The 20532-nt window shown below is 39.7% G+C and overlaps 2 protein-coding genes across 5 annotated transcripts in view; one reads left to right on the top strand and one right to left on the bottom strand.

The window, feature by feature from the left end:
* The window catches only part of wasf1 (WASP family member 1), a 59032-nt gene extending 55658 nt beyond the window's left edge, over positions 1-3374 (bottom strand). For all 4 annotated transcript variants that reach the window (XM_040125199.1, XM_040125203.1, XM_040125200.1 and 1 more), the window contains exons 1-2: positions 3322-3374; positions 2942-3131 (exon numbers count right to left, since the gene is read on the bottom strand). The gene's annotated coding sequence lies outside the window, so the exon portion shown is untranslated. The remainder of the gene's footprint in view (positions 1-2941; positions 3132-3321) is intronic.
* Positions 3375-4325: 951 nt separating this feature from the next.
* On the top strand, positions 4326-20332 carry cdc40 (cell division cycle 40 homolog (S. cerevisiae)). Its single transcript, XM_040125204.1, has 15 exons — positions 4326-4558; positions 4961-5047; positions 5711-5840; positions 5952-6038; positions 6168-6307; positions 6461-6557; positions 6872-7011; positions 7854-7928; positions 8399-8444; positions 10216-10317; positions 11925-12040; positions 12995-13128; positions 16827-16903; positions 18948-19092; positions 19848-20332. The coding sequence occupies exons 1-15, from the start codon at positions 4367-4369 to the stop codon at positions 20023-20025; spliced, it is 1746 nt and encodes a 581-aa protein (XP_039981138.1). The 5' UTR covers positions 4326-4366; the 3' UTR covers positions 20026-20332.
* Positions 20333-20532: the final 200 nt, after the last annotated feature.

The following is a 20532-nucleotide window of genomic DNA, read 5'->3' as shown; positions in this document are numbered from 1 at the left end:
GGAGGCAGTGGCAGTAAGACACAAGGAGCACTAGTCAAACGAGCTAACTGAGCCCTGGTGTCCTTCAGTCAGGGCAGTTCAGACCACGGACAGAAGCAGTATTATAGAGCTGTGGGTCTGGCCAAGAGGAAAAACAATAGCTCCTGTGTGTCGGAGCCTCTGGAGCATCCTAACAGCTGGGAGATAGGAGGTCTGTCTGTGGCTCCACTAAATGGCACGTAAAGGGGCGTTGCACATTGCACACACACATACATTTTCTCTCTCTGCCTTTCCCAGAATCCCTGGCCCACCTTCTTCCCACCTCCTCCTCCTCATGCCAGACAGCCATCACTCATTTTACTCATCTACTCAAATTTCTTTCTCTCACTACACACTGTTTCTTTATGGCCTCTGTTATTCTGTGTGTCCTCCTATCACCCCTCTCCACCTCTGTGGAGAAAGACAAAAGAGAGCTATAGAAAGAGCGATATTCTTCTTGCTAGCATGAGAAAGGCAAAGACTGGCAGAGGATCAGAGCAATGTCAACAAATAAGAGAGGTCCAAAAGCCTCCACAGGAGGCATGCCAAAGCTCTTTTATCACAAGGGCCTCTAAAACACAGAGAAAAAACATGAGAACTGCAAACTGTGCAGGAATGTCATTCCTCACAGCAAAGAGTTCACAAACGGCATCAGATAAAACCATGACAATATGTTCTGTTCTTTTCTGCGAATACACCTGTAGGTAAGGCCATTCACTGGGTAAAACTGAGCACCTTCTATATAGATCCATGTATGAAAATAGCAGGTTATATAGCTTGAGCCCTCAACTTTCCTACTTTACACCCATGCCTTATGTTTTCCTACCAGCTCAAAAAACACCACATATTTTAAGAAAAAGCCCAAGAGGTAACACACTTGCAAGAGAACTTGCCTTAAACAAAACAAAAGCAAGGACTGGGGGGCACAATAGATATAGTTCAGCACGGATCCTCTAGGAGCTGAGTGATGGTGAGTTTGATCTCTGGTTCTGTAAATGTCATTTTGGGAAGAGAAACTGGATTACGTTTTGGGGCCAAACTTTAAATTCAGCCAAGATGTTCAACGTTTTACGTACATTTATGATCTGGCTGAGCTGTTGTGAAAGCTAGCCTATAGCTTCCACCCAGTCAAGTGATAGTTTGGATGCCACTGTTGCAGACTGATGATTTTAACAGCTGCAAGGGGTCTCATTCTATTTTGTGCAAGGAGCCAGGAGTCAGCGCTGCTTTCGCATACAGGACCCTATATATTGTGTACATGAGTCATTTCTTTAAACAACAGGCTCATCTGGAAAGTGTGCACATCAAGTACAAATTCTGTGTATGAAAATTTCGTTGATTTAAATTAAGATTCTGATCAAATCTTGGAATATCTTTTCTACGTAATTAATTGTACTGTATATGGCCCAGACAGTGTAGATGTACAAAGCTGTGTGGCATATTATAGTTTAAAGAATCAGCACCTTCTGTTTGTTGATATTGACATGGTGTCTAGACTAAAAGAATTTCCTCTTTTGAGACAGTAAAGATCTGATCTGAACTGACCTGAGGAAATTAATTCTTTAACCTAATTATGAAGTAACCGAATAAGTAAAATCCTTGAGCTTGGCCATTTGACATGCAGCCACTACTAGATATACACCCCACTTATCCCCAGTTTACGTCTGTTGTGTATTATCATTACATTTGAATGTAATTTAATTTTAATATAGAAGAACAAACTGTCCCCACTAATCTACTGTCATAAGCAGCACACATAGCAGTGTAAATAGACTTTTATCAATGGCTCTGCAGCTGATGTTTCCAAAGGTAATTCATTCATCACCAAACACTGATCTGAACACAAATTTCCATTACAGGTTTTTACACCACCACTGTATATAGAGGGGCAAACCATGAAATATGCTGCATATGTCACTGTGGAGCAGCATCCCAAGACCCCTATTCTTAGTTTTGTTTAAATGGCCAGGCTGGAGAAATTATGGTCAGTTTAATGTAAGCCCTATACCACAGGGCTTACCACATGTGCTGGCATCATGTAATGCAACGAATATCTTCAAGCTGTCACCCTCTGTAAAAGGTGATAACCGCACAACAGTCACTGAAGGACACTGTTCCTCATGCCCACTTTTTTTTTTTTTTTTTTTTTTTTTTTGCTTTACTTGAAGTAGTACAAAGAAGGTTTCGAATTTCACAAAGCATGATTTTCCCTGGGCTTGAAGGCTACCATCCCCCATGACTGCAAACCAAGCTGGCTGGAATAGACCCCAGCCCCTATCCTCCTCTCTGAGGCAAGTCAATGCATTCTTAGTGGGAAAATTAAATCACGTACTGCCGATGCCAACGGTTTCGCGTAATCATACAGTACCAGACTGACACTCCACGACCCACTGAATGAAATTAATGGAACATAAGATATGTTGCATTTATCTGTAACGTTACATCATTTGCGGGGCAAATGTTTGCTCTCCGGCTTCTCACCAACATGGTTATTCCTCAGTCTGAATATGTCAAGACGCTGCTGCGGGAGCTCTTGCAGATGTGGAGCTTTGCATTTTATCATCTTTCAAGCAGTCCCGTTTACACATTTGCACATTTATTTACTCATTGATCAACCTACTTACTGGTACTTTCAAGGTTTCGGCCACTTTGGAGTCCTAACGTTGTCATTGCCAAATTTGTCACCTGTGTACCGGGTTAATGTGGTAGTCAGTGATGGCCAGGCAGTGTTGAATTACCAATGCAGTTATTTGTCAAGCAGCTCCGGTTTTAAGTCCACAACATCATCTTACAACATGGTGACTCGGTTTTAAGGCAGTTAGTTGCTGCTGTAGTACGATGCAATAAGGTTTAGGTAACGTTACTAAAGTCACATTTCCAAGTTAAAAAACGTAACTTCAGTACACAGTGTTCGAAAAATTACCTGATACGTTTGTTAAAATTCCTCTTTATTTTCTTTCCATCCTCACTGAGCGGCAGAACATGCCACCGTGTCCAATGTTTTAAATCCCCGGGTCGGATCCATGATTGTACTGTCTCTGATATCAAATGTACTCCTGCTGGAAGAGGCGGCGGCGGAGAAGAACCCAGGCACTTTTTTCCAAAGGGATTCTCTGGCAAGATATGGTTGAAATTTGCGTTAAACCTGGTCCAATCAAGCTAACAACAGGTTTTTTAGCAAAATAAATGATCCGTCAGTTTTACCCATATGCGACAAATATGTTCTTAAGTAAGTAACGAAAATGAAATGATGTTTATTCACAAGAAAACGTCCCCGTTATAATCGGGGATAATGGTACGTACCACTCTATTGTTGGGGCGCGAGAAAAGCGTCCCGTGCAACTGATGTGTGTTAGTGGGAGGCTCGCTGATAACGTGCGCGCGTCCAGTATTGGCTTCTTATCTGAAACCGTCACGTTGTACTGTCCAATCGATCACCGGGAAGATGTGATTATTCCAACCCTCACTGTACATAAAAATGACACGATTTCAAACTTAATCGAACTCCTCTTGCGCATTGATTGATTATAATACATTAACTACAATACAATTTAATTTAGTAGATTTTTACATTCCGATCCTCTTCGCTCGTCAATCGTTTCATATGTTAAAATTCTACATAATTGCTATTAAACAAGGTCAAAGACACTCACGACCTAGACCAAGGAGACTCTGGTGTTGTTTATGGTATGTTGTTATGTATTATTGGGGTTCAAAGAATGCTTTCATTATAGATTTGTATGCGGATTATTTTCTAGATTGTGCAGTTGTTATGTCTATAAAATCTCACAAAGTGGTGAAAATTTTTATGATTTTAAAAAATTTAAATTTCGGGGTGGTAACATCTTTAATGTGCCTGTTTGGAAACCAGAAAATGTAACAGTGAGAAATTAAAGAAGTAGATCCTCCCATTTAAGAAGCTGGAACCAGAAAATATTTGGCATCTCTGCTTAAAAATGATTACATGAGTAATCAGTCATCAAAATGGTTAATTTTCTAGTGATCTATTAATCGACCAATCGTTTCAATTCTAGTATTTTTTCTGAGATTATGGCACGTACAGCATTACCGACTCCTTTTACATATCATATTCAATTTGAATTATTCTTAGAATTTCCAAAACACTTCCATTATCATCTATAAAATGTCATTATAACCTTCTTTTGTCATTCATTATCATGTCCTGGGTAAGTAAAGTTTAATTGTGAAGTCCAAATGAACACCTTTTTCTTTTTTCTTTTCTCTTCTTTTCTCTTCTCTTCTTTTTTCTTTTCTTCATTTTCTTTTATTTAGTTTTCTACAACGGAAGTCCCGCCCTCCTGCTTCCGTCGGATTCACAACATCCAACATGTCCGCCGCCAGAGCTTCCCTCGTTTCGTACGGCAGCGATTCTGATTCGGAGAATGAGTCGGAAGTTAATACCGGTGTCGAGAAAGTGGACCAGGTGGACCCAGATGCCACGGCTCACCTAAAATCTTTGAAGTCTGGAAACAAGATGTCTTTGGCTGTTCTCAATTCTGCTCCCGAGGTCGCCGTTAAAGTAAGCTAACCGCGCTAGCTACCGTTAGCTTAACGCTATAGTAAAATAGATAAGGTTAGATAAAATTAGTCGCACTGTGCTTAAATGTGGTAATAAGAACTACCGTTTCAATAGATAACGGGGAATAAATACTGAATAAGTATTTATTTAATGAGTAGAATGAACAGTTCTTGTTAACGTTACCAAATAATAGTCGTAGCGGGAAACACTGAGCAGAAGGATGCTAAGTGTTAGGCTATGAAATTATATCAAAGAATAAGCTGCTAATCATTGAGAAAGCATGCTTATTATGTTTTTTTCCCCCATTCAAGATCTGATACACCAAACAGCCAACTTGATATTGCCAGTCAAACAGTAATTGTCCGTTTACTGCGTTTACTGATTTGTACATCTTCACGGCAGGAGGCTGTCGAGACTGGCACACATCTGGACCCTTCGTTGAAAGAAGTCACTTATAACCCGACATATGAAACCATGTTTGCACCAGAGGTAACGTTGTAGCTTTGAGCTGAATCCATTATCGAGAATAATAATTATGTAATATGATAATAGAGTCCAAGCGACATTTTGTTTATTGTAATATGTTTACACAGCTTAAATGTTGTCTTTCCTTGGTCTTGGAGGCTAATGATTCATCTGTCTGGGTGAAATATAATTCGGAATTCCTCTAGCTGCTTGGCCATCACATCCACGTAAACTAATTAACATCTCAATCTCGAACGTTTCTTGCGTGTTGATATTACTGAGATATTTGTTCAAAAATTAGTTGGTAGTCCATATCAGCCAGCTCTAATGTAAATACTGTTACATGAGTTAGAGTGGTTGTTGTTATTGAAATCATGCTTATTATTTGTTTATTATTTATAGCTATTATTGCATTTTTCTTCTTACCTACCTCCTTGACTGTCCCTATTGCTTTTGTTTCATGATTTATTGTTTTTGCTTTACTTCCTACTGGGTCTAATAAAGTGCTCTAACTATCATTTAGTTGTTTATCTATCTAATTAGTATTACATAAATCAGAATATCTGTTGTTTTTGAAGTCATGCTTATTAAATATAAATCAAACAGAAGGGCAATGCAAGTTTTTGTCCCTTTCGAGGGTCCATAAAGCATTAGTATTGTTAATGATTTTGTATTGCTCTCTCATAGTTTGGCCCAGTGAACCCATTTAAAACCCAGCAGATGGCTGCCCCCAGGAACATGTTGTCTGGCTATGCAGAACCTGCTCATGTCAACGACTTTATGTTTGAACAGCAAAGGAGGACCTTCTCAACCTATGGTAAACACATCTCTGAGCTCTTTCATGGGTTTGGTTGATGTGGTTAAAATATGGACCCTGTTTGAATTTTAATTGCCCTTTTTTTTATAACTCTGTCCACTGTGCTAATAGGTTATGCTTTAGATCCCTCTGTTGACACACACCATGTATCCTCTAATAGCTTCATTGGTGCAGTAGATGAAGCTGAGAAAAATAAAGGTAATAATTAACAACAATTTATTTCGAATGTGTTTGTTTACATCTGACTTAATAAATCTAACAATATGTAAAATGAAGTACTATTTAAGTGAAAATCAGAATTATAATCTCTTGTGACTCTTCCTAAAGGATTAACTGTATTTGAGAGTGGATATAAGAAGTCAGAGAAAAGGAAAAAGGTCAAAGGTGGAGATGCAGGAGAGATTGACAACTTCCTTGGACCATGGGCAAAATATGTAGATGAGAAAGATATGGCCAAACCATCAGAGGTAATTTTTTTGTTCAATATGTAATATAAAATATTATTGCTGAGATTGTCACTTCTTCACATAATTAAGTAATTGCTCAGCCTTTGTCTTCGTAACTGTATCCAAGAAGAAGTGTTTGGTAACTCTCTGGTTCTGGTTAATTTTACTTTACAGGAAGAGCAGAAAGAGTTGGATGAAATCATGGCCAAGAGACAGAAGAAGGGAAGGAATGAGGAGGAGGCTCCAGCGGAGGAGAAGACCATTCTCCACGGTATTGTGGCCCTCTCTAATTTAAACATTTGGATGGTTCTGGCACTCAGTGAAATGATCAAGTATCTAGCCTATTTATTTTAAATTTTAAATTATACTTTGTATTGAACGTGAGTTGAGCGTAAACAGAAATTGAAAGTTCATTCTTGACCATGGAAACAGCAGTTGCAAAAAACCATATAACCATTATATCCTATAAGAAACTTTTGAAAAAATGCTGAGGGCAGCTGAGAGCCCACACTCCTTTTAAAAATATGTATCCAGATGCTGCAATGTTTTTTCACATGATATTTTGTCTCGTTGTTCTTCCCACAGTTAAAGACATGTATGATTACCAGGGCAGGTCCTACCTCCACGTCCCACAGGATGTTGGCATCAACTTGCGTTCTGCGGATGTTCCGGACAAGTGTTACCTGCCTAAGAAACAGATTCATGTCTGGTCTGGACACACCAAGGTCAGTGGGAAGGGACATAGATCAATTGTGTGTCTTCGTGTACGTGAATGTCCCCCTATCTATCAGTTAAGAAATTTTGCAGCTGTAAGTAGTCTCTGTACAGGCTTTGCTGATGATGACTTCTAGTACAGTAGTGTTGTTTAGAAATAGTTCTTAGATGCAAAATTAGAGTTGTGTCTCATAGGTGTCTGTGTATACATAGAGAGAAAATTCCATTATGCAGTCCCTGTAAGATTTCCGTTGCAGTCAGTAAAAACCTCCCTGGGTACTTTTGAATAAAATGATAACACAGCCGTATACGAGTGGCTTGTCCCTGACATATCTGAGATTATTCTGTCTCATTCAAAACACCGTCTTTATAATTCAAATATAAAGGCAAACGCTGGGTTATTCCAAGAAAGATCTGATTCAAGCTTCAGATCTGCCAGTGTGCTTCAGGGAGAGAAAAATCACTCAGGTTTTAAATTGGCTCCTCACCGCTTTGTGCAGGAAGTTACAGCCTTCAGAGTCTAATTTGAAATACAAAGAGGTATGAAAAGATAATAAGCGCGTGGAAGCGCTGATGTTGGGATAACAGATGGGGTTGGCCCGTATGGTATATCTAAGTTTTGTGGCATATTTTGGAGAAAGTTTGGTAACTTGAAGATATTCATCATAATTCCTATGACTATTGCAAGGGCAATGTGGTCTGCACACTGTCAGCCATGGTTGCATTATGACTCAACTGATGTGCTTTAATAGCAGTAGCTCCGGGCCATGTCCAAATAATAACAGCATGAACATACACAGTAATTTAAATGTGGAAAATTGAGATGTAGTGCAGCTTTTGCTTTGTTTTCCAGGGTGTCAGTGCTATTCGACTATTTCCTAGCTCCGGCCATCTACTGCTCTCCTGCTCCATGGACTGTAAAATCAAGGTAAATAATCACAACAAGGTCCCATTTAAAAAAAAAAAAAAAAAAAAAAAAAAAAACTTGTCAGAAGCTTATGAATGAATATACACATATTTATTTCTTTTTCTAAGATGCACTTAAATTATTTTATGGTTTTGTAAGGAGATTGTTGTTAACTGTATCAGTTTTAAAGTTTTGTCATATTGCATTGCTTTTGAGAAGATTCCAAGCTAAACCCTAGAGTCCTCCCGATGTATTGTACTGTATTGTAAAACACTGCAAAGCGTGAAACTAAATATGTTAATACCAAGGGGAGTGTAAATAAGACTGGTTTGGTTGGCTAGCTTGCACTTACTGTGGGGAGCAAGACTGAAAGCAAAGCATTGGTTTAAAAAAAAAATTAAATATCTGCTGGCTGAATTTAGTGTAGTGTTTGGGCTTAGTGGTGTTGCAAATGTATTTATACTTTTATTTTTATCTCTTTCTCTCCACAGCTATGGGAAGTGTACGGCGAGAGGAGGTGTATACGGACGTTTATTGGTAAGTAAGCAGAGACCTCATTCAACATCTCCAGTCAAAAGTATATCTTAATTTTTAATGTGGTAAATTTTGATAAATTTGATAATCCACTGTATAAAATGGTAACATAATACTGTGAAATTCCCCGCCAAAGTATAATCTTTTATGTACAACAATGGATCATCAGCAAACATGCTGACATGAAATATGCTCAAGGTCTTAAATGCAACCTGCCTTTTGGGAAATACACAGCAGTGACAGACTGTGAGCTCAGCATTACTGGAATACTAATGACAGGTCTGCTGACTGTTAACAGAAAGTGTGGGGATTATTATGATTTTTTGACTAGAGTCTGGGGTGTTAAGGCTAATACATGCAGGGCACCCTTATACTCTTCTCAGAGACAGCACACTTTCAGAATAGGGATTGTTTGCAGCCGTGGTTCAGCCTGTCAGCTCTTTTGCAGAATATGCATAATCCAGCAGCCCAGGGGCTGAGAGGAACAAGGGGCAAGGGAGAACACAAGAAAGAGGTGCCAGCATACAGGAAGCGAGAACACAGGAGTGAATAAACTGACAGAGAGACTGGCTGAAGGGGGTGTTATTGTTAGAGGCAGCAGAGATGCATATGATGATGTTAATTATTTTTTTTCATCAGAGCAGTGTTAGAAGTGCAGAGCTATGTTGTACAGAACTTACTAGGTTTTAACTTTGTTGTTGTTGCTGTGCTCTCAGCAGGATCTGATCATCATCTGATGAACTGTTTAATAGTATAATAAATAATTCTATTCTCTTTTTTTTTTTTTTCTTTATCCTTCTCTGAGGTGCTTTATTTTATGTTTTCTTTGTTGTCTTATGTACATGTATTTGGATGACATTGAGATCTTTAGAAACTACACCTTTTTGTTTACAAAATTCTTCAGTTTTTCAATTTTTTCATGTATTTCTCTTCTACTAAATTTATTGCACTGCATATTATCTTTAAGTCAAATAATGTAATAGGAATTTAGACACAATTGTTGTGTTTTTTCAGTGCATGTTGCTTGACAGAACCACTAAACAAGCGGGAAAAGTTAATATATTAGGTCAGGGCGGATGTGTATAAATGACTATGCACATCATTATGCATGTATTTTCATGTTTGGATGCAGTCTGAGACAAAGGGTATATTTGATGTGTGCCCTGCTTTCAGCAGTTTGTTTATCTGTGTGTTCCTGCATACACACAAACACACCATCAAGGGTTTCTGCAGCAGCGGTATTGCCTTTGGTCTGCCAGCAAGCAGGGTTAGAGCAAGCGAGCAGGCAGGCACTTAGCCTCAGTGGGCTCTGTTATCACCGTGGAAACAGTCTAACCCTGATAAAAGCATGCTTTAACAAGGGGGGCATCTGCGTGCACCGAGCCCACTGGGACCTCACATCACCTACTCTGTATGAGGAAAAAGCCAAAGGGTTGCATGAATTGGGTTTAGGAAGAGAATAAGAGAAGGTGGAGAACAGTTGAAAAGATAGATGGAGCATGTAATATTTTTTTCTTTCTCCTCCTCTTTCTCTCTCCAAGCTCATTTAATGATTCAATTTCCCTCATCTACCTCCGCCCACTTCATCTTTCTTCTTCAACATCCCTTATTTCCCCTTAACCAGATTTTACATTCCTCAGATGAATTGGGTATCAAAGGGAGGCAGCTGGGGGAGATTTGGCAGCAAGATTGTGGAATGTATGAAGTGAATTTGTCTAGTGCATATTTATTTATTTTTCAGAATATGTGTGTAAATTTCCTCTCTGTTTGTTAGGCCACAGCAAAGCAGTACGAGACATTTGCTTCAACAACAGCGGAACCCAGTTCCTCAGCGCTGCCTATGACCGCTACCTTAAACTCTGGGACTCTGAGACAGGTAGGCTGTGCCACTGACATCAACAGACACAGAGCCATTTTGTGGTGTTTCAAAAAGACTAAATCAAGCGAGATATACACCTCTTTAATATCTCACTTATACAGTACATCTGCTTGAATCCCTTGATGAGGGCATACTCCAGGAAAAATATCATAACAAGAGATATTCTATCGCAGTGGCACTCTTAGATTGTGTACATGTGCCATCTAATAACATTGATCTTGGACGCCATCAGATAATTGTGAATGACAGCATGGACCTTGGTTTCTTCATTTGCCCTTAACTCAACTGTTTTGATAGTTGCATAATTTTTCAAGTGAAAATACAAAACATTCCCTATATCCAGCTTCTCAGCTTTGCGAATTTGCTGGTTTTCTTTGTCTTTAGTAATAATAAACTGAATATTTTTAAATTTTGGACTATTGGTCAAACAAAACAATCCAACTGAAGACGCTGGCTTTAAAAAATTGTGATGGCCATTTATCACATTTTATAGAATGAACAATTAATTGATTAATCAGAAAACCTGAAGATTAATCATTAATGAAAATAATTATTTGCAGGCCGACTCGTCAGTTGCCTATGGATGGTTGCATTTATAGAAATCCAGTATTCTGTTGACATAGAGGTCAGTACAATATTAGTCCCCAAAAAGGCCTAATATGAAAATCTTACATAATAAAATACAGTTTTACAATTCCACAATCCTACAAACTATGTCCTTAAAAATATAAAAAACACCTCTGACACAGCCTTTAATAAATTCTGATTTTGCAGGTCTGATAAAAACATATTGAGAAGAAACATAAAAAATCCTTTTTTTAAAAAAAATGCTGTATCTCTATTAGAGACAGATTTTATCATGGGTTTTCCCTGTTTGTAGGTGGTTATGGTCTATAAATGAAACCAAAATACAAATGATCTCCTTTATATGTGTCTGTACGAACTCTATGGGTGACTGTTCTCACTGGTGCCACATGTCTCCCTGTTATCTTTTCCCTCTGCTCATCCATCTTTATATCCACCCCTCTCAACTCAAGAGTGCCAGTCCAGCAGAGGGCAGAAAAGAGTTAAATCCCCCATTTGTTGATAACAGGATCCCCTTTGTAGCCATATAATCCAAATACTTCTGTTAAATGTTAATCCCCTACAATGTTACAATTTGTTAAATGAAAAGGGTTCATTAAATTTCCCAACAGTTTTCAACAGTTGTTTCTTTCCTGCAGCTGTACATAGCAGTAACGTGTCGGGGGTAATTTTAGTATTTTATTCCAGATTTGTCCCACTTGCAGTTAAAGCACTGGATGTAATACAGAAATTATGTTGTGAAAACCCATCATTCTAAACTTAAGTGCCTCTTGGTTTTGTAAGCACTTTAATTTCCTTTTCTCTCAGCTGTAGCAATGTTGGTAGCATCAGTCCTGTGGTGATTATTCTCTGCTCAATGAAGGAAACACTGAATTTTCTGTCTTATGGCCGAGTTGTTGCTGCCTGCAGGACAGAGCATACAGACTGTCCTCAAATTTTAAACAACTTGAATGTACCTGTCTGAAAAGCCACTGTGGATTATTCTGGAGCTCTGATTTTCAATTTGCCTCCCTCCACAGGCCAATGTATTTCCCGCTTCACCAACAGAAAGGTACCGTACTGCGTCAAGTTCAACCCAGATGAGGACAAACAGAACCTTTTCGTGGCCGGCATGTCAGATAAGAAGATTGTTCAGGTAAAGTTGGCATTTGCTGCATTGTGAGCTATTCATTTCAGCTCCCACCATCACCTCCTGCATTTCTCAGTCGACCAAGCAGACGCACACATGAGTTTCTGTATACACAGAATGTTCACAGGCTGACAGCACTAGAGCAAGTCATTAATCGCAGGCATGCATTAGGGTGGAAAAGAGGCAAATGGAAGAGAACAATCTGTGATAAAAGTTGGAAATCCATACCTATCATGTCATTCTATCAGCTAGACAGTAAGTATCTAACCCTCTACAGATGAAAGTTTGAATTTCTGTGGCAGTAACAAGCTGAGAGAACAAATAGTTGTTGACTGAATTTTGAAATATTATTTTATTTGCCAATAATAATATAATAATAATTATAAATTGGGGATTACCAGAGATGGAACTGTTTTGTTTTATCTAATTTTACTTACAGTGTCAGCTTTAATTGAAAATATGTCCATATGTCTAAACGGTAGTCATTATCATAATATCTGGCACAATAATCAGGGTTAGTAGGAAATCATGCAGCTCTCTTCTAGGTTTTGAGAACAGCAGCCAATGGGAAAGGCTATGAAGAAAAGAACAAAAATATAATTAGATATAAAATCTTTCTATGTTCAAGACTGAGGCCTGCTTTATAGCAAATAGCTGTCATCACACCACTGCAGTTAGGTCATTTCAGTGCATTGAGATGGAAAAAAACTACTCTCAGTGAGTCTCCCACAACCCCATCATATGAGTTTCTCATTTCTTTTTTCGTCACAGTAAGACAAGTTGCATTTATTTTGGTAATCAGGACTCCACAAGTGTGAGAATGTATAATGGAAGTAGTTTGGTGGGATTTTGTGAATCCATTTTAAAAATCCATGTTTTGTTTTGACTTATCATAGATAAATGTGTTTATCTCCTTTCTGTCTCTTTTCTTCTGTTTCCCTCTTTCGGCCCCTCTGACAGTGGGATATCAGGACAAGTGAGGTGGTTCAAGAGTATGACCGTCACCTGGGAGCCGTCAACACCATCACCTTTGTTGATGAGAATCGTCGGTTTGTCAGCACGTCGGACGACAAGAGTCTTCGAGTTTGGGAGTGGTAAGTACAGACTCCTTAAAACAGCCTGACATACTGATGCGGTTTTAGGAATTTGACTGTGCTGATTCATAGTTACCGTTTCTATGCCTCCAAGCAAGGCATATAATCCAACTCCCCAATACCGAGTGGTTAATAATGGAAGACTGCGGTTGTGTTTGGCAGCAGCTCAGAGAAATCAGCATTTTTGAACATGAAGTAGGGAAAATTTGTTTTCGATGTTCAGTCATGCAACACTTGATAAATAAAGGTTAGAAAATGGTGAGCTAAATTGAAAAAACGGTCAACAGTATAACAGCAGGGCATTTAGTTTTATATGTGGTTGCCAGGCTGTTGGCAGAGACCATTTTACTGTTTAACAGCCTCATTGAGATGCATCTTGGTGACATCAAGTGTCTTTGTGCTTTGTCTTTTCTGTGTAACAAGAAAACTGAGGACAGACATTTAAAATAAAAAACATATATTCCGTCTTGGACTGTTTCCACGAAGAAGTCACAGTTTGGCACTGCCCCTTTCATTAGTCGTTAATATGAAGAGTAGACATGAACAAACCTCCAGACGACCCTGTCTTGGACAGTTCACCCAGCTGTGCCGATGATGTACTCTGATTCATAGCCTCTACCACAGTTTGCCTGCTTTACATGCATCTGTTACTCTGGGACTTTCTTTTTTTTTTCCCCTGGAGTTAACATTGTACTCTGGCAGCACTCCAGAAATAACCCCTTTAAGCCTGGCCCTTGCTGCCAGTTGTATATTTTAATAAATAAGAATTATGAAATGATTCCACAAAATTTATTATTTTAATGACAGATGACCTTGGATGATTGGCAGGTCAGATAAAGTTTCAAACTAAAGTTCCTTCTTAAAATCTCCCTTCCTGTCCTTCTCTTTGGACGATTAAATTACTGAAACAAGACATATACATGTTTTGTGACAAAATCCCGTCCATATGCGTTTTTCATAAGCTAATTTACTGCAGTCTGTGCACTCAGTGGCCATTCAAGGGACACCGCTAAGAACAGTTTGCAGATTGTCCAGTGGTCCTTTGGTGATAAACAAATTCTGGTATTTGTCGCTCAATGATGATAAATATTTAAAGACCAGCTGATAAACGAAGCTTCCTGTGGATTCTAAGAGGGGGGGCTTTTTATTCAAGGGTGACCATTTGTGTGTGTCCCCCCCCCCTTGTCAGAACTTCCCTTTCTTTTTTCCTCCAGAGTATTAGAGATGCGGATTAAGTGCTAAAAAAGTTTATTTTTATTCACACACTCTTTAGGTCAGATTTGGAAGACATAATAAAATGTTGACAGAACAACGTGGCGCAAAAGAAAGATATCCCAAGAGTCTTCTACACTTGTATGGGGGGGGGCTCCCATGGGGTTTTTTAGTGCACCATGGGAGTGGCTTTACTGTCCCTCTTTCTCCCACAGATACCACCTGGCTCTCAGCTCTTGCCTCCCTCCTTTCACTTCAACCTAACCTCACTTGTGAGAGCTGTTGAATAGCAGCATTAGGCTGTATTTACCAGAGCAGTCTCAAATTGCTAGAATTGAAGTGGAGTTTGGCAGAGAGGGGCAGGGTGAGCGGGAACGCCAGATGGTTAGAAAAGATTGTGAGGCAACAAATCTTCAAGTCATTCACGTCACGGTGCAAACACCCACACGTGGCTCAAATTTTATCCTCATTCCTCAAGTTTTCTGGGGAGACTACTTTATCCGTAGTAGAGGTTTGTCATCAGGGACAGCAGAGTCTTTGTATGTGTTGGAGGATTACAGTCAATATATAATATGTGCCGCACTGTGCCAGTGAGGGGAGGTAGCTCTCTATCATGAAGACATTGTTCAGAGAGCGACGAAACTCGGAAATGTCATTTGGGGTGATGATGGGTAGAGAAAGATGAAAAAATGCTGGACACAGAGTGAAGGACATCGTTGGAATCATGCTGCTGGGTGGCTGTGGCTCAGGATGTAGAGCGGCTCGTCCACTAACCGGAAGGTCGGGAGTTCGATCCCCGGCTCCTCCAGTCTGCATGTTGAAGTGTCCTTAGGCAATAGAAAAGCGCTGTATGAATGTGTGTGTGAATGGGTGAATGTCGCACGTAGTGTGAAGCACTTGAAGTGGTTGAAGAGACTAGAAAAGCACTAGTAGAATAAGTACAGTCCATTTACCTTTTATACAGGATGGAAAGTGAACTGCTATGTCATCCAAGACCTAGGTTTCCCTCATTTATTTTCAACATGGTTTTAGTTTATACTCTAGTAAGAAGGCTCATTTTAAACAGCTTTCCAGACTGCCTTTCGTTATTGTCCTTATCCTTTGGAGAAAAAAAAGCCCCCTGCAAGCCAAATTCAATCAAACATTAAATACTTGGCCAATAGTATTGACTGTACCAAAGCAGAATTGCGGCAAACATCTGAAAGAAATAAAGTAAATTTACTGTGCTGTCAATAGTAATTGTGAAATCCTCTTTTCACATCAGTTCCAAATAAACAAAATGGTCTGTTTCATTTTCTTGTCAGTGAAAGAAGCTCATGGATTCTCATGTCTCTGTCTGAGATCTTTCCTTCAATCTGATTACAAAATTTAAGATAAATCTCACTGCAGATATTATGCCTGACAAACTAAAGTTCATATGTAACTTGCAAAAATACAAAAATGCTGTTTTTGTTTGTGTTACATTGCTCCTGAGCTTGATCGACGTGAAACGCAGCAAACACCAATAAGTCATCTATTATTCATGAATATCTCTTGTAGATATATTGTTTATAATGTTTTCCTTTCTTCCTCTCCTATTGCTCTCCAGACAACAACACATTCAAACTGGTTATTTCTGGAGCTCAGAAGCAGAGATCTAATGGCTTTGTTATCTTTTCAGAGTTTAGCTTGGCTTGTCTGCAGACATTGGCTATAACAAACCTAGGGCCCTCTTTAATGTCTGACTGTGTGCACACATGAACTCAAGTGTGTTTTATGCGTAATGGAGATTGCATTTATCATTTTACTCTTGTCTTAGGCCTTCAAAGCCCATTTTTGGTCTTGTGTGTGTGCAAACACGGTGCAGTCACTTTGCTCCAGCTGTTACTCATCACAGAAAGAGACAGAGACATGGCCTTAGCAGATAGCAAGATGGGTTCAGGGCTAATGCTCTTACTTGACGCGGACACACACAGAGTAAGGCAGAAAGACACAGTCATACTCATGCAAGTTCCAGAGTTCAGTAGGAAAAAAAAAAATTGGCATGCTGTCATCTTGCAGACACACACACACACACACACACACACACACACACACACTGCACTTTATATTCTAATTATCTTCTGCAGACCATTTAAGATCAAATAGCTAAGTTTCCTCTCTCTAAAAGAACAGGAGGCAGGCTGGAAGAGTGAAGAAAGGATTAATAAATAATTGGTTGCCTGTGCAATCGGCGGGTGCAGCATTAAAGGCTTCTTTCGGATTGCATGGAATTATTTACATACTGCAGCTGTAATGGTGATACCACCAGGTTTCTCACCCTAGCCGTTTTCTCTCTAGTAGCAAGCATTTTTGAGACAGCATAAGCAGCTTCAATGGTAAACAAACTACAGCTTTGTCAATGTTTTCCTTTTGAGTTCTTCTTGCTTCAGGGTTGCTTAGGTTGTTCTCTAATCCACTTTTTTAACCCATCTTCAAGTACTCACAGTGCTCTGTGCCTTTTTCAGGGACATCCCTGTGGACTTCAAGTATATCGCTGAGCCCAGTATGCACTCCATGCCAGCTGTGACACTCTCTCCCAATGGTGAGTAGTCAAATCTTGGCAAAATACTCACAAACACTCGGTCAAGCACACAGTACAGACGACTCTGGGGAGCATAAACCTATATTTCCAGATTGTAGTTGTTTGCCATTGCTCAGCAGAATAAAAACAAGGCAGGCTCAGTTCAGTTAATTAAAGTTATGAGTAGGAATGTCCAGAGCTGGTCACCAGGATCAGAATCAGGCCCGATCCAGGCAATTTTGACTGACAGACCGACCAACAGGGCGACAGATGGATGGACAGATGGACAGACATTGCCTGATCTTTCCAATCCTTTGTTTATTTTCTCTGGGTGCAGCAGCTGTCACAGACGCCCCATTGAGCGCTGTTAAAACACCACAACATGTCTTAACTCAGTGGTGTGAGGGAGTGAACTGCAGAGCGCACAGCAGCCAGCAGTTTCAGTTAATGACATGTCAGTGTGCGTCAGCGAGGGGTGAGAGGAACTGCACAGTAAACTATAAGCAAGGGAATTAAACGTATCTGCTGTCTTGCCGACAGATAGATGAGATTATCAATACCACTGTCATACCTCTACAGTGAATATGAAGCTACAGCTAGCCTGGCTTTGTGCAAAGGTTTTTAAAAAAAAAATGCCTTGAGTCCTGTCGTCATCGTGGGATGCCAGACGGAGACCTCTTGCTGCCAAGAGATCGTCCAGCACATAGCAACCTGTGAAAGTACAAATACGAAAGGGACAAAAAAATGTGTGACAAGGACATTCTTATTTATGAGTACTCTGTGGACGTGTGTATCGGAGGGAGACGAAAGCAGTCCTGTCAAGTTTTGTGAGCAGCACACAACTAAGCTGAAAACAGAATTAACAGTAGGTCTTCCTCTTCAAATGTAATGGTTCTGTTTGGACTAGGAATTCCCTGTTGCACCAAATCAGCTTCAACTACCATCAGTCTCAACTCTTCTGTCCTCATCTGTTCCTTCCCTCTCTACCTACTTTGATTCTCCCATTCATGTACTCTCCCCACTCTCTTCCTTTCTTTGGGCATCCTTCTTATTAGTCCCAACCTTGTTGGTTTCTCCTCAGCGCGTGAATAATGAATGTGTTCTTGTGGTAAACCATTCAGTTTTCTCTAATGTCTGAATGGCATTGGCATTAGACCCAACCCCCACCCCTGGTACCCATCCGCGGCCTCTCTCCTCTTGCCAGCTTTACAAAGCCGACAGAGCCTGAGTCCGCTGGTGAAATTGGTCAAGTTGTTCTCCTTCTCCTTCTCCATGACACATCTGACATTTGTGCATAATAGAGTCTTTTTCATGTATATTTTTGTGAGGGAGGACGTAAGAAGAGGACAAACACATACACACCAACACTAGATCTCTTTCTCATACCACATTAATAATTTTCATCATGTTTCCTTTCAAGAAATGCACTGAGTCGTGTAATGCTTTGACACTGAAGAGCTGCCTCTTATCACTGTGTTGTGACTTGGGGACCACAGTGTTGTCAGGAGCTGAAACGCTCTGTAAAGTACATCTCAACTGAGCAGTCGCTGATGAAAAAACACTTTTCATTTTTCACTACATTGTGATGGCAGAATGACGAGTTCATGCCCTTTTCAGAGTGTCGTCCAATCAAACTCAAAATTCCATGTTTGTTTTTTGAATGATTTTTGTGCTTGGGACATATTTCCACCAATTACAGTGTACGTCTTGTTAAAGATATTTGGCTCTACTTTATGTCCCACTCGATCAGAGTTGTTACTCTGCCAGGGTTAGCACATACTAACACGGGCAGGCAGCATCATGATACCGCATCAAAGATTCTAGTGGCTGCTTGTTCAACATCTGGCTGTACAGAATCATGTTAGCTAAAACACACTTCAAAACTTGCTGTGACAACCTTTTAAAGCTTAGATATGTTTGTGCAATACTTTGAATACTTCTGATACCATGATACTCGAATGGAATCTTTTTTTCTCACTGGTTTGTAAGCATTTTGTATTATGTTACAACAACAGTATTGTGTAGCAGTATGTTGTCATGCTGTTTTTCCTGTTTGTCATCCCAGGTAAATGGCTAGCATGCCAGTCCATGGACAACCAAATTCTTATATTTGGAGCCCAAAACCGCTTCAGACTGAACAAGAAGAAGGTCTTCAAGGGCCACATGGTGGCTGGCTATGCCTGCCAAGTGGACTTCTCCCCAGACATGAGGTAAACACTTTGATACCCAATTTTCTGATGAAGGGCGATATTACCGTGACAGAAGCCAGGCTCGGAGATTCTCACAGCTCATTAATATTTTATAATAGTTGATTAGTAAATCCTGGAATTTTTGGCTCCGAAGAATGAAAATATGCCAGGAAAAAAAAATTGGTCACTAGAGATTCAATTCCTCTTTTTGATTAGTTGGTTGTAGCTGTTTTAATGGGTGGAGAGAGGTAAAAGGAAAAAAAATGAATGAAAACCAGAAAAAGAAAAAAATACCTTAATGGGGCAAATGAAAACAATATATGAGAATAATTTGATTCCAGTAAATGAAAGACAACAGGCAAAAGTGGTTAAACAGGCTACAGAAACGGCATTACACAGATGCCTCTGCTTGCCTCCTGTCCCCTATATCTTATCCTGTCCTCTAAAATACCCCCACTAGATGAAGAGCTGTGGAAAACAGCCGCTTTGTTTTATCTACAGTATAAGCTCCACAAGGAGAGCTAACTAGGACAGCCCAGCATGCTAATTTTAGCCAAAACACCCATTAAGACCTGTTTTCTCTCCTCTTCTCACCCACCACCACCCACGTCTGTGAACAGGTGCCCTCACCTCCTTTCGGTATCCATAGCAACAAAGCAACTCCTGGCTAGACTAAATACCAAAAATTTTGACTCCTATCTTTTGGCAGGTGAAGTGGAGGCAGAAGTCATTTTTAGCAAAGTGCTGATCTTCTTCTTCCTTTCATTTTCTACCAGCTATGTGGTGTCAGGAGATGCAGATGGAAAGCTGAACATTTGGGATTGGAAGACCACCAAGCTTTACCACAGGATCAAGGCTCATGACAAGGTTTGCATCAGTGCCCTGTGGCATCCGCACGAAACCTCCAAGGTTATCACCTGCGGCTGGGATGGACAAATCAAACTCTGGGACTAGGAAATGTTAGGGTGTGTGTATTTTGGGGGAAGGGGGTCTGGGAAATGATGGGCAAAACTGAACTGGTTCACTAAAAAGACAGAAACGGTTTGTTTGTCCCATGGATTTTGTGACCATTTTTGAGTAAAAGCCACAGGACTGGTATCCAGTCTTATTGTAGCTGTGTATTTTTGTATCCTGTCATGAGAGCTCAAAATATGAACTCATGTAATATCTGTACAAAGATGAACACAAGCATACTTTCAAAAATAGTTTCTGCTGCAAAAGCCATATTAGAAGGCTATTTTGGCTTTTTTTTTTTTTTTTTTATAAACAAATGTTTTAATTGGCACTGTGTAGTATACCTCTGTAACCCTTGGTAAAAATTCATTGTTTTCAATTGTCTGACCATTTCTTTGTGGAAATAAACCTTCTTTACATTTTACCTCTATGAAAATGAAGTATTGTTTCCTTGGGAAAAATCATTGAAAATCCAACACAAAACCATGAAGAGAAAAACCAGACAAT

The sequence above is a fragment of the Xiphias gladius genome, chromosome 4 (assembly GCF_016859285.1).
Source record: "Xiphias gladius isolate SHS-SW01 ecotype Sanya breed wild chromosome 4, ASM1685928v1, whole genome shotgun sequence".
Classification (NCBI taxonomy): Eukaryota; Metazoa; Chordata; class Actinopteri; order Istiophoriformes; family Xiphiidae; genus Xiphias; species Xiphias gladius.
Note: the sequence above shows the minus strand (reverse complement) of the source record. Positions and strands in the feature narration are given on the sequence as shown.

Bases quoted from the DNA above. Each gene is read 5' to 3' on its own strand.
- cdc40 (XM_040125204.1), top strand. From the start codon at position 4,367: ATGTCCGCCGCCAGAGCTTCCCTCGTTTCGTACGGCAGCGATTCTGAT. The intron at 12,041-12,994 runs GTAAAGTTGGCA...CCCCTCTGACAG, and splicing joins CAGATAAGAAGATTGTTCAG to TGGGATATCAGGACAAGTGA. The intron at 13,129-16,826 runs GTAAGTACAGAC...TGCCTTTTTCAG, and splicing joins AGTCTTCGAGTTTGGGAGTG to GGACATCCCTGTGGACTTCA.